Source organism: Hemitrygon akajei, chromosome 15, assembly GCF_048418815.1.
Source record: "Hemitrygon akajei chromosome 15, sHemAka1.3, whole genome shotgun sequence".
NCBI classification, from domain to species: Eukaryota; Metazoa; Chordata; class Chondrichthyes; order Myliobatiformes; family Dasyatidae; genus Hemitrygon; species Hemitrygon akajei.
The window spans coordinates 6,519,221-6,533,807 of record NC_133138.1 but is presented as its reverse complement, the minus strand read 5'-3'; the positions used below and the strand labels follow the sequence as shown (position 1 = coordinate 6,533,807).

At 47.2% G+C, this 14,587-nt stretch overlaps 1 protein-coding gene across 3 annotated transcripts in view; it reads right to left on the bottom strand.

The window, feature by feature from the left end:
- The window catches only part of LOC140739129 (synaptopodin), a 121,864-nt gene that overhangs the window by 46,359 nt on the left and 60,918 nt on the right, over positions 1-14,587 (bottom strand). For all 3 annotated transcript variants that reach the window (XM_073067100.1, XM_073067103.1, XM_073067102.1), the window contains exon 2: positions 6,497-7,078. In XM_073067100.1, the coding sequence (XP_072923201.1) occupies positions 6,497-6,842 (346 nt within the window). In that variant the 5' untranslated portion in view covers positions 6,843-7,078. The remainder of the gene's footprint in view (positions 1-6,496; positions 7,079-14,587) is intronic.

Below are 14,587 nucleotides of genomic sequence, written 5' to 3'. Positions count from 1 at the left end.
GAAATATTGCAAAGGTATGTTCGCTTCTGAAGCTGAAAAGCTAATTCACACTTTTATTTTGAATAGATTAGATTACCGCAATGCTCTTTGTACTGGCCTTCCAAAGCAATCTATTGACAAACTTCATCTCATTCAGTACACCGCTGCGAGACTTTTAACTGAAACAGGATGAGGAAACATATTATTCCTGTACGAGCTACTCTGCATTGGCTTCCTGAATCTTTTAAAAATCATTTTAAAGTTCTCTTACTTGTTTGTAAAGCTCTCAATGGTCTGGGATCAGAGTACATCACTGAACCGTTTTTGTTTTATAATCCAGCGAGCTGCCTTAACGACTATCGTCCAGTATCTCTCACATCTATGTAATGAAGTGCTTCGAGAGTTTGGTTATAGCTAGAATTACCTCCCGTCTCAGCATGGACCCACCGGAATTTGCCAATTGCCACGATAAGTCTAGGGCAAATGCGATCTCATTGGCTCCTTAGGCGGTCACCTGGACAATACTAATACTCACATCAAGTTGCAATTTATTGACACTCACAGAACTCAGCAGGCCAGCAACATCTAGGGAAAAGAGTACAGTTGACGTTTCAGGCCAAGGCCCTTCGTCAGGACTGGAGAGAAAAGGAGGAGGAGTCAGAATTAGAAGATGGGGAGGGGTGAGAGGAAGAAACACAAGGCGATTGGTGAAACCGGGAGGGGGAGAGGTGAAGTAAAGAGCTGTGAACTTGATTGGTGAGAGGTACAGGGCTGGAGAAGGGGGAATCTGATAGGAGAGGACAGAAGGCCTTGGAAGAAAGGGAAGGGGGAGGAGCACCAGAGGGAGATGGTGGGCAAATCTGGAGATAAGGTGGGAAAGGGAAATGGGAATATGGGAATGGGGAATGGTGAAGGCATTACCAGAAGTTCAAGAAATCGATGTTCATGCCATCAGGTTGGAGGCTATACAGATGGAATACAAGGTGTTGCTCCTCCAACCTGAGTGTGGCCACATCCTGACAGTAGAGGAGGCCATGGACTGACATGTTGGGTTGGGAATGGAACGTGGAATTAAAATGGCCTCTGGGCAATCGCACTCTTTCTGATGGACGGAGCGTGGGTGCTCGGTGAAGCGGTCTCCCGATCTACGTCGAGTCTTACCGATATACAGGAGGCCACACTGGGAGCACCAGCTACAGTAGATGACTCCAACAGTCTCACAGATGAAGTGTTGGAAGTACTGTTTGGTGCTCTAAATGGCAGTGAGGGAGGAGTTGAAGGGTACCTTCCAGGTGAGGCGACACTACACCTGTGAGTCTGTTGGGGTCATTTACTGTATAGAACATAGAACAGTCCCTTTGGCCCACGATGTCTTGCCTACTCCAAGATCAATCTAACCCTTGCCTCCCACATAGTCTTCCACGGCACTGGGATGCGTGGCGACACACATCTCCAGCACATCCTCAGGTTATTATATTTGTTAGAGCAAATTACATGTCTCACCATATCTGATAAATAAATCTGAATCTGAATCTATATTATTTATATGTATATAATATACATGTATGTGTGTTAGATATAACAAATTAAACTCAATTTTTACAAACTTCTATAGAATTATTGACTGGTTGTATCACAGCCTGGTTTGGAAATACCAATGCTCTTGAATGGAAAATCCTGCAGAAAGTAGTGGATGCGGCCCAGCCCATCACGGGTAAAGTCCTACCAGCAACTGAGCAAATCTATACAGAGCATTGTCGCAGGAAAGCAGCATCCATCGTCAAGGACCCCCACCATCCAGGACAGGCCTTCATCTGGCTGCTTCCATCAGGAAGGAAGCACAGGAGCTTCAGGCCCCACACCACCAGGTTCAGGAACAGTTATTACCCCTCAACCATCAACCTCATTTACCCCATCCTTGAAATGTTCCCACAACCCATGGGCTCACTTTCAAAGACTTTCATCTTATGTTCTCAATATTTATTGTTTATTTATTGTTATTATTTCTTTCTTTTTTGCTTTTGTACAGTTGGTTCTCCTCTGCACACTGGTTGAACACTGGTTTTGAGTGGTCCTTAATCAATTCTGTTATGGTTATTATTCTATAGATTTATTGAGTTTGCCCACAAGAAAATGAATCTCAGGGTTGTGTATGGTGACATTTATCTACTCTGATACAAAATTTACTTTGAACATATAATATGCTACATGATAATATATATAATGTAATATAATAAGATTATATATATTTTTGTAATTTATTAATATAGTTTATGAAATATTGTTATATTAAATAATATATTATTTATATTGCTTATAATATATTATATATTACATTATACCTGATGCTGTGAGCTGCTACAAGTAAGTTTTTCCTTGCACCTGTCTACACAAGGACTCGTAAAGATGACAATACTTTGTTTTTGTCTATCTCCAACTCAGCCTATCGAGTGACTCTGGTTCTCCGTTTGTGCTTGTTTTTGCTTTGGAAATACATTCCTTTGCCATCAGTGGGTCTGAATCCTGGCACTCCCTCCCCGAGCGTGTGCAGGAAGTACCTTCCGCTGAAGCACCGCAGCGGTACACGAGGATGACTCAACCCCACCTTCACGTGGGAGGTTAGGGCCGATCTGGCAACACCTAGGCCCTGTGAATTAATAACAGAAGTGATCTGCAGACTGCTTGCAGAATTATCACAGGACCTTCCACAGATAAGCACATGTCAGGGTGGTGTGGCAGGATGAAAAGGGAAAGTTCTCACCTCTCAGCAAGTAGGAGGGGTAAAGATCAGCGAGTACAGTGGTCGATGCTTTTTGTTAATACTGTCGCGTGTACTGAAGTACAGTGGAAAGCTACTGGTTGCATGCCACCTAGACAGATCATTCCATAAACACCCCATTGCAGTTAAAATGAAAATAAATTTCCAATTATGGTGTTATAGAAAGTGTGCTACAAATAATCACAGAAAGTGCAAAGGTCACAATGAGGTATATTGGGAGATCAAAGGTCCACCTCTAGTGTATGGGAGGTCTGTTCAAGAGTCCAGCAGTGAGATGCAAGCTGCCAGGGTGGTTTGTATCTTCAGGGAGAGGGGGGAGAGAGAATGTCCGGGGTGGGTGGGGTCTTTGATTCTGCCGGCTGCTTTACTGAGACAGTGGGAAGTATAGACAGAGTCCGTGGAGGGGAGGCTGGTTTCTGTGACGTGTCCACAACTCTCTGCAGTTTCCTGTGATCCACGGAATGGAGACTGGCTGCTGTGATGGACCAGATTACGTCCACAACTCTGCAGTTTCTTGTCATCTTGGGCAGAGCAGTAAGATTCATGGGTAAAGGTTTATAATTCACAGATAGGTTAGTCCAGATGTAAACCAAACTCAAACACACATTGAACTAACATAGAGTGAGGTCAGCTGAATAGAACACATTGCACAGGCCCTGTCTGCAGAAAATGTCTTACTGAGTGTGTGTTGTGACATTTGTTGTTTTGTAGCAGCAGTACAGTAAAAAAATAAAAAAATCTCTTTAAGAAGAAATGTACAAAATAACTAGTTCAGAGATCTGATGGTGGAGGCAAAGAAGCTGTTCTCAAAATGTTGAGTGTGCATCTTCTGGTGGCGTTGTGGAAACACAATGGCCAGGAACAGAAACATCTGCAAAAAGTGATGGATATCCCACTCTCTGACAGGAAAAGCCCTCCCCACTATGGAACTGTGGTGAACTACATATACCTGTCTGGACTGCTCCTGTGGCTCCTCCCACAGACCCCTGTATAAAGGCGATTGAGGCCTGATGCCTGGCCTCATTCTCCAGGATGTAGTATTGTTCATTCTTCCAGTCAATAAAAGCCGATATCTCGCTTCTTACGTCTCAGAGTGAGTTATTGATGGTGCATCAGGAACACACCTCCATTGAGCCCTGTCACAGGAAAGCAGCATCCAGTTGTTACCCCTCAACCATCAGGCTCGAGAACCAGTGTGGATAACTTCACTCACCACAACTCTGAACTGATTCCACAAACTACAGACTCACTTTCAAGGCCTCTATAACTCATGTTCTCGGTATTATTTATTTATTTATTTAATTTTGCACGATTTGTCTTTTTTTGCACATTGGTTATATGTCAGTCTTTGTTTGGAATAGTTTTTCATAAACTCTGTTGTCATTATTTTCCTGTCAATGCCTGTAAGCACTGTACATGATGAGATATAAGTACTTTGATCACAAATTTACCTTGAGATTGACTTGTCTTTGACTGCCGATGGGACTAGTGGGAAGAGCGCATGGCCTGGATAGCACACGTGGCTTTCCTTTGGAAAAAGAAGAGCTGCATACAAGCATACCTTTCCAGTTATAGCCGCACGAGCTTCTTCTACACAATCTGTTTCTTCTACCCAGAACCAAAACACATTTTGGGATGCAAAAATGAATGAAGTTGCTCAGTTTCTGGATCGAATTGGGAATGACTGACAAACACCTAGACAGAGACCATCAGACCACACAACATAGGAGCAGAGTCAGGCCATTTGGCTCTATGGGTCTGTCCGCCATTCCATCATGGCTGATTTATTATCCCCACTCAACACCACTCTCCTGCCTTCTCCCTGTAAGTAAAACCATAAGAGAGAGAACATGTTCAAACTAACTCGGTTACATCAAATTCTAGTTCATTATAATCTGAACAGAACAACCTTTCTCCAGACCATGACACACCCACAAAACATATATCACACACAGCACATAAACCACAAATAAGTTAATAAAAATATAATTCAAAATGCATGTAGTGCGAGCACAAGTAAACAGTAATCAGCTCGCTGTCCTGGTGACGAGACCCCAGTGGTGGCAGGTAGTCATTAGTCTCAGAGCCTGGGGGAAGAAGCTGTTACCCAGTCTGACAGTGGACCCATTTCCAATGGGGGCAGCACTAATACAGCGACACCACCACCTCTGAGCCGTTTTAGGTTCTCTCCTGTTATTACCACCCACCTCCGCCTTCCCCTTTGGAGCCTGTATGTTGAAAAATTTCTTCTGGATTTACCAGTAGATCAAAGAGACGTCAGGAGTGAGAGCCAATCACTCGGCTCCTCAAAACCCTTCTGATCGAGGAGACCATATTGTCCCTCTTTAGTGCACGCTCCTGTCCATCTCCTCAGTTTCTGTCAGTATCACAGAACATTACAACATTGACTATTGCCCTGCCCCATGTATAAAACAGATAATGGTAGTATGTGTTCCTACAATGAAGGCGTGTCCCCTCTCCACCAAAGATCAAAGTTCAAAGTAAATTTGTTATCGAAGTATGTATTTGTCACCATGTACAGTATCACCTTGAGATTAACGTTCTTGCAGGGATTTAGAGGAAAGTAAAGAATTACACTGGAGTTTATTACAAACTATACATAAACAAAGACGAGCAAACCACTAATGTGCAAAAAAGTCAAACTTGTGCAAATAAATAAAGCAATGATTCTGAGAACATGAGTTGTAGAGTCCTGTCCTTGACAGAGAGTCCATTGGATTGTGGAATCAGTTCACAGTGGGTGTGAGTGAAGTTCTCCATGTTGGTTCAGGAGCCTGATGGTTGAGGGGTAATAACTGTTCCTGAACCTGGTGGTGAGGGTCCTGAGACTCCTGTACCTTCTTCCTGATGGCAGCTGTGAGAAGAGAGCGTGTCCCGGGTGGTGGGGGTAACTGATGGATGCTGTGAGAAGAGAGCGTGTCCTGGGTGGTGGGGGTAACTGATGGATGCTGTGAGAAGAGAGCGTGGCCCGGGTGGTGGGGGTAACTGATGGATGCTGCTTTTGTGGCAACACCTTGTAGATGAGCTCAATGGCCAGTCCAATAGTGCAACACTTTACAGTGTGACCCCCCTCAGAAACTCCCCTCCCTCAGTAGCACCCCTCCCACAGTGACCATCCCACAGGACCACCCCTCCCACAGTGACCATCCCACAGGACCACCCCTCCCACAGTGTGACCCTTCCTCAGTACCACCCCCCCCCACAGTATGACCCCCCCTCAGTACCACCCCTCCCACAGTGACCATCCCACAGGACCACCCCTCCCACAGTGACCATTCCACAGGACCACCCCTCCCACAGTGTGACCCTTCCTCAGTACCACCCCCCCCCACAGTATGACCCCCCCTCAGTACCACCCCTCCCACAGTGACCATCCCACAGGACCACCCCTCCCACAGTGACCATCCCACAGGACCACCCCTCCCACAGTGTGACCCTTCCTCAGTACCACCCCTCCCACAGTGTGACCCCCCCTCAGTACTGCCCCTCCCACAGTGTGACCCTCTCTCAGTATCACCCCTCCCACAGTGTGACCCTTCCTCAGTACCACCTCTCCCACAGTGTGACCCCCCCCCCAGTACTGCCCCTCCCACAATTCTGTGCTCACATGGGACTCTGGGACTTTCATTGCGAATAGCCCAGGATTTAGTGAACTCCCATTGATAGGGTAACTGTGAGCTTCTAATGATCTGTGCATGCGGGATATGAGGTACCTACTTTTACTGCTTGGAATCCGCCAAGGTTCAATCTGTCCATTTCCATCCAGGTTCCGCGTCCGAGAACACTTCTCTTCACTTGCTTCCAGCGAGCAGTGGGCAGCGAGAGAGTTTTCCTCCACCTTCCTGGTCACCATCTCGCTGGTAGTGGGGCATGTCGCTCTGTATCCGAAGATTTCAACAGGGGTACGCTGTCTGTCCACGTCTGCCTCTCCAACCTTGTGTTCATCCACGTTCTCCCAGATCCTGATATCTGATGGAGGTGAGTCAGCCTCTCCCATGGACCATCCAGACGTTGGATTCTGTCTGATGTAACCGTACGCACGCACGTCGCCGTCCACCTGCATCTGCCTGGGGTCTTCTGAACAGACGGGCAAACAGGAGACAACAGAATGTTCTCGTCCAGCACCGACGTCTGGCTGTGGAAGAAAGGAATGGAGTTTTCTTTCTGATTGTCTCAACTACACTGTCTGTATCTGTTGGTGTGAGCTCCTGCAGTCGAGGATTCAGAGTGTTGGGAATGACTGGCTTCAGCTGCCTGGCAAAGGAGGTGCCAGTACTGTCCGTGTCCTCAGGAGACAAGCTGTAGGAGAGGTGGGAAATGAAAAAATGGTTAAATGAAGTTTGCGTGGATATTTTATCTTGTTTTCAAGATCAAGTTCAAGTTTAATTGTCCTTCAACCATACATGAATACAGACAAATGAAACAGTGTTACTCCAGGGCCAAAGTGCTAAACACAGTACCAACAGTTATTCTCAGCACAATGCTCATACAGCGCATATACAGTCTCACAAAAATAGATATGCCCATGAATGTTGCAGCTGTTTGCAGTCCAACGTAACACTGCTTGTCCTCCTCCGAGCAAACACTGGCGAGCAGCATGGACAACGCACCACACCACCTCTGGGACCAACTCCGCCGTTGGCCCCACCGATAAACACTGAATCAGACCTGCCAGCCTTCCACAGCACCAACTCATTCCACGTTTCTGTTCCAGGGCACTGCTGTTTCCATACCAGGCCAAGATGCAACCAAGCTGTGTATTGCCCATCTGATGATGATGCCTGTGAGGTCCTACAGAAGTCTGTGTGTGCTTGTCTGGATTTCTAGCATCTCCTTTGAACCTACCCCCTTCTCACCTTAAATGCATGCCCCCTGGTATTAGATATTTCAACCCTGGGTAAAAGACACTGTCTGTCTACTCTCTCTATGCCTCTTGTAATCTTCTGTCAAGAAAGAAAGATTTAGTTTATTTGTCACATGTAGATGAAACATCAAAGCACAGTGAAGTGTGTTGTTGGCGTCAACAGCCAACACAGGCCGAGGATGTGCTGGGGGCAGCCCGCAAGTGTCACCCCACTTCCAGTGCCAACATAGCATTCCCACAACTCACTAACCCTAACCCATACATCTTCCTGGAACGTGGGAGGAAATCGGAGCATCTGGAGGAAACCCTGCAGCTGACTGAGATAACGTCGTACAGAGAGCGGTGGGAAATGAACCGTGAGCTCGCGATCGCTGGTGATGTAACACGCTCCAGCCTCCTTCCAGCTCTGCCACTCCAGAGAAAACTGAAAGATGTTCTTTGGGGTGGCAAGGATAGCGTAGTGGTTAGCACAATGCTTTACGACACCAGCGGCCCTGGTTCAATTCACGCCACTGTCTGTAAGGAGTTTGTACGCTCTCCCCATTACTGTGGGTTTCCTCCGATGCTCCAACGTCCAAAAACATGCTGGGTGATGGTTAATTGGTCATTGTGAATAGTCCTGTGATTAGGCCAGGGTTTAATCGGGGGTTGCTGGGTGACGTGGCTCAAAGGGCAGGAAGGCCTGTTCCACACCGTACCTCAATCAATAAATAGATAAACAAACAACCCCCTATGTTTGTCCAAACTCTCCCTCAGGCTCTTAGCCTCCAACCTGTTGAACCTCCTTTGCACCCTCTCCACAACCTTCCTATAACTGAGTGCAATACTCCAGATGTGGCCTAACCAGGGTTTGATAAAGCTGTACCACGACTTCAGGACTCGTTAATGCGATACCACGAATAACAAAGGCAGGCCTAGCATTTGCCTTTTTTACCACCCTTGGGACCATTGAGTTACGGACTTAGGCCCCCAAGATCCCTCTGTACATCAGTGCTGTTTTAAAGATTGGCTTTAGTTATCACACATACATCGAAATATCAAAATGCATCATTTGGTTCAACGGCCGAGGATGTGCTGGGGGCAGCCGGCAAGTGTCACCACTCTTCAGGTACATCATAGCATGCCCACAGCTCATTAACCCTATCCGGTACATCTTTAGGATGCGGGAGAAAACTGGAGCACTTGAAAGAGACCCATGTGGTCATGGAGAGAACATAGAAATGCTACCATTCTGCCTTGATTTTTCTGGTTTTACTTCAGCATGCCACAACTGTTCTGCTTTTCGAAGGCTAACGCACCAGTGGTTCTGACAGGACTGACTTTGTCACCCAACTTGGTACGTCATCAAAGACTCTCGCAAGTTTCTGCGGAAGTAATGTGGAGAGTCTTCTGACTGGTTGCATCACCGTTTCGTGTGGAGGGACCACTGCACAGGGTCAAAATATGCTGCAGAAAGCTGTCAACTCAATCAGCTCCATCACGGGCACATCCCACCACCATCAACCCTCCCCCAGTGTCGAAGACATCTTCAAAAGGCGATGTCTCAAAAAGGTGGCATCTGTTATTCAGGACCCCAGTCACCCAGGACATGTCAGGGAGAAGGTACAGGAGCCTGAAGACACACACCCACCATTTCAGGAACAGCTTCTTCCCTCCACCATCCGATTCTGAATGGACAATGAACCCAGGAACACCTACCTCACTATTTTTTGCTCTCTTTTTGCACTACATATTTAATCTATTATGTATATACTTGTTTTTTTATTTACAGTTTTTATTATTATATATACATTTTTTCTGCTGCCACAAAAACAACAAATTTCACAAAATATGTTGGTGATGTTAAACCTGATTCTGATTTTGATTCACCCTCTTAACTGTTCTCTTTCCAAAGTTGTGAAGCTGGGAGCGCCTCCCTGCAGGGAGGGGATGTGAGCGATCATGGTCCTATCCTCCCACTGCCAGCCAGCGCATCTCCTCTGACCGCAGAGACCATGGCAAAACACTGTGAGAGGAGAGGTTAGCGGAGACACAACCCCTCTGAAGGTTGCTCATCCCTGGGTGCACCTTTTGCTTAGTAGCTCGTTTATTATTTGTTTATCCGTGCAGGGGTTTCCAATCTTTGCTAGGCCACCGGCTTCAGAGACACAGGACTCAACAGGCCCTTCAGGCCCATGAGCCTTGCTGCCCAGCAACCCTCCGATTTAACCCCAGCCCAATCACAGGACAGTTTACCTGTGATTAACTGGGTAATTAACTGACTAACCAGTACGTATTGGACTGTGGGAGGAAAACCACACACTCAGAGGGAGGACATACAAACTTCTTAGAGGACGCTGGAATTGAACTCTGAACCCTAACAAGCCGAGTTGTAATAGTGTCACGCTAACCGTTACGTTACCATGACGTCCCAGGTTTACTATTGTCCCGTGTACCAAGGTTCAGTGAAAATGTTTGTTTGTATGCCATCCATACAGATCGGATCATTACACTGTGCATTGAGGTAGAACAAGGGAAAACAATAACAGAATGCAGAATAAAGTGTCACAGTTACAGAGAAAGTGCAGTGCAGGCAGACAATAAGTTGTGAGGTCATAATGAGGTAGATGGTGAGGTCATGAATTCATCTTATTGTGCCAGGGACCATTCAATAGCGTTTTTAACAGCAGAATGCAAGCTGTCCTTGGGCCTGGTGGGACGTGCTTTCACTGATAACAGTGGGGTAGAAGCTGTCCTTGGGCCTGGTGGGACATGCTTTCACTGATAACAGTGGGGTAGAAGCTGTCCTTGGGCCTGGTGGGACGTGCTTTCACTGATAACAGTGGGGTAGAAGCTGTCCTTGGGCCTGGTGGGACGTGCTTTCACTGATAACAGTGGGTAGAAGCTGTCCTTGGGCCTGGTGGGACGTGCTTTCACTGATAACAGTGGAGTAGAAGCCGTCCTTGGGCCTGGTGGGACATGCTTTCACTGATAACAGTGAGGTAGAAGCTGTCCTTGGGCCTGGTGGGACGTGCTTTCACTGATAACAGTGAGGTAGAAGCTGTCCTTGGGCCTGGTGGGACGTGCTTTCACTGATAACAGTGAGGTAGAAGCTGTCCTTGGGCCTGGTGGGACGTGCTTTCACTGATAACAGTGGGGTAGAAGCTGTCCTTGGGCCTGGTGGGACGTGCTTTCACTGATAACAGTGGGGTAGAAGCTGTCCTTGGGCCTGGTGGGACGTGCTTTCACTGATAACAGTGGGGTAGAAGCTGTCCTTGGGCCTGGTGGGACGTGCTTTCACTGATAACAGTGGGGTAGCAACTGTCCTTGGGCCTGGTGGGACGTGCTTTCACTGATAACAGTGGGGTAGAAGCTGTCCTTGGGCCTGGTGGGACGTACTTTCACTGATAACAGTGGGGTAGAAGTTGTCCTTGGGCCTGGTGGGACGTGTTTTCACTGATAACAGTGGGGTAGAAGCTGTCCTTGGGCCTGGTGGGACATGCTTTCACTGATAACAGTGGGGTAGAAGCTGTCCTTGGGCCTGGTGGGACGTGCTTTCACTGATAACAGTGGGGTAGAAGCTGTCCTTGGGCCTGGTGGGACGTACTTTCACTGATAACAGTGGGGTAGAAGCTGTCCTTGGGCCTGGTGGGATGTGCTTTCATTGATAACAGTGAGGTAGAAGCTGTCCTTGGGCCTGGTGGGACGTGCTTTCACTGATAACAGTGGGGTAGAAGCTGTCCTTGACCCTGGTGGGATGTGCTTTCATTGATAACAGTGAGGTAGAAGCTGTCCTTGGGCCTGGTGGGACGTGCTTTCACTGATAACAGTGGGGTAGAAGCTGTCCTTGGGCCTGGTGGGACGTGCTTTCACTGATAACAGTGGGGTAGAAGCTGTCCTTGGGCCTGGTGGGACGTGCTTTCACTGATAACAGTGGGGTAGCAACTGTCCTTGGGCCTGGTGGGACGTGCTTTCACTGATAACAGTGGGGTAGAAGCTGTCCTTGGGCCTGGTGGGACGTACTTTCACTGATAACAGTGGGGTAGAAGTTGTCCTTGGGCCTGGTGGGACGTGTTTTCACTGATAACAGTGGGGTAGAAGCTGTCCTTGGGCCTGGTGGGACATGCTTTCACTGATAACAGTGGGGTAGAAGCTGTCCTTGGGCCTGGTGGGACGTGCTTTCACTGATAACAGTGGGGTAGAAGCTGTCCTTGGGCCTGGTGGGACGTACTTTCACTGATAACAGTGGGGTAGAAGCTGTCCTTGGGCCTGGTGGGATGTGCTTTCATTGATAACAGTGAGGTAGAAGCTGTCCTTGGGCCTGGTGGGACGTGCTTTCACTGATAACAGTGGGGTAGAAGCTGTCCTTGACCCTGGTGGGATGTGCTTTCATTGATAACAGTGAGGTAGAAGCTGTCCTTGGGCCTGGTGGGACGTGCTTTCACTGATAACAGTGGGTAGAAGCTGTCCTTGGGCCTGGTGGGACGTGCTTTCACTGATAACAGTGGGGTAGAAGCTGTCCTTGGGCCTGGTGGGACGTGCTTTCACTGATAACAGTGGGGTAGAAGCTGTCCTTGGGCCTGGTGGGACGTGCTTTCACTGATAACAGTGGGGTAGAAGCTGTCCTTGGGCCTGGTGGGACGTGCTTTCACTGATAACAGTGGGGTAGAAGCTGTCCTTGGGCCTGGTGGGACGTACTTTCACTGATAACAGTGGGGTAGAAGCTGTCCTTGGGCCTGGTGGGATGTACTTTCAGGCTTTTGTATCTTCTGCCCGATGGGAGAGGGGGGGAGAGAGAATGTCTGAGGTGGGTGGGGTCTTTGATTCTGACAGCTGTTTTACTGAGACAGTGGGAAGTGTAGACAGAGTCCATGGAGGGGAGGCTGGTTTCCGTGACGTGTCCACAACTCTCTGCAGTTTCCTGTGGTCTCGGGCAGAGCAGTTGCCGTACCGAGCCGGTTGCATCGGGATAGGATGTGTGGTGTGTCGATAGAAATCAGTAAGGGTCAAAGGGACACGGCAAATTTCTGTGTAACTGACACAAAATGTTGGATGAACTGAGCAAGTTGGGCAGCATCTATGGACGGAAATAACTTCTTCCCTTCCATCATTAGATTTTTGAGTGGACAATGAACCCATGAGCACTACATCACTTTTTCCACCACATATTTATTTTTCTAATATGGATATTTTCTATGTATAGTAATTTTTTATGTCTAATACTGTACTGCTGCAACAACACGAGAGATTCCGTAGATGCTGGAACTCTTGAGATCCAAGTAAAGTGGAGGCTTTACTTACGGACAATACCGACAGAACTCAGCTGGAGGAACTGTTAAAACAGTGGCAATTAGGGCACTCTGCAGCACCACTGGATCACTATGTACCCAAACTTCTCTCAGTCAGAGCGAAGGGTTAGGTTGATCTTAAAGCAGGTTAAAAGGTTGGCATAACATTGTGGGCTGAAGGGCCTGTACTGTTCTATGTAACTCAGCAAGGCAAACAGCATTCCTCCCGTGGAGGGGAATAAAGTGTTGGCGGCTCAGACCAAGATCACTCACCAAGACTGGGAAGGAAGGGGAACAAGAAAGGGAGTAAGGGGAGGGGGTCACAAATTCCTTTAGCCTCCTGTGGTAGCGGAGGAGAGGGCTCGTTCATCTTATATTCTCACATTCACATGTGCAGAGAAGGATCCCACCCACCCTGCTCATGGCCTGTTTGTCCCATTCCGATCAGGGAGGAGTCTACGTACCATCCACGCCAGGAACACCAGACTCAAAAACAGTAACTTTCCCCAAGCCGTCAGGCTAATCGACCACTCCACCTCCGACCACTACAGACACATAATCTAGTATCACTTTATGTACATACAATTAGTCTCTGTACACTCAGTAGTCACCTCCTGTACCTAATAAAGTGGCCACTGAGTGTACGTTCATGGTCTTCTGCTATTGGAGCCCATCACTTCAGGGTTCGATGTGTTGTGCATTCGGAGATGCTCTTCTGCACACCACTGTTGTAACGTGTGGTTATTTGAGTTACTGTCACCGTCCTGTCAGCTTGAACCAGTCTGGCCTTTCTCCTTCGACCTCTCTCATTAATGAGGTGTTTTCCCCCTCAGAACTGCTGCTCACTAGATGTTTTTTGTTTCTCACGCCATTCTCTGTAAACTCTAGAAACTGCTGTGCATGAAAATCCCAGGAGATCAGCGGCTTCTGAAATATGCAAATCATCCCATCTGGTACCAACAATCATTCCACAGTCAGAATCACTTAGATCACATTTCTTCACTGTTCTGATGTTTGGTCTGAACAGCAACTGAACTTCTTGACCATGTCTGCATGCTTTAATGCATTGTGTTGCTGCCACATGATTGGCTGATTAGATATTTGCAGTAATCAGGTATGTACTTAATAAAGTAGCCACTGAGTTTACACAAGAGTTACTCAAACATTGCATTGTATAAGATCGTTTTTATATAGCATTGATATTTATTGTGTTTTGTTTATTGTCTTTTTTATCTTATTGTGTTTCTTTGTGCTGCATCAGATCCAGAGTAACAGTTACTCTGTTTGGTTTACACTCGTGTTCTGAAGAATGGCAATAAACGGTCTGGAATCTTGGATTTTGACGTGTAAGTTGGAAAAGAGTGCAAGACCCTGCTGGGCATTGGTAAGAAGAATACTGCAAATCCAGTTCACTGCTTTACTGGTGAGACGGACGGCGGGGAAATTGTGTGGCCTTGGCTGCAGTGCAGACTAGGCCTCATGCTGCCTGTTGCAAGTCAGGTCAAGTCACTTTTATTGTCATTTCAACCATAACTGCTGGTACAATACACAGTAAAAATGAGACAACAGTTTTTCAGGACCATGGTGTTACATGACACAGTACAGAAACTAGACTGAACTACGTAATAAAACAACACTAGAAAAAAAACTACACTAGACTACAGACCTACCCAGGAC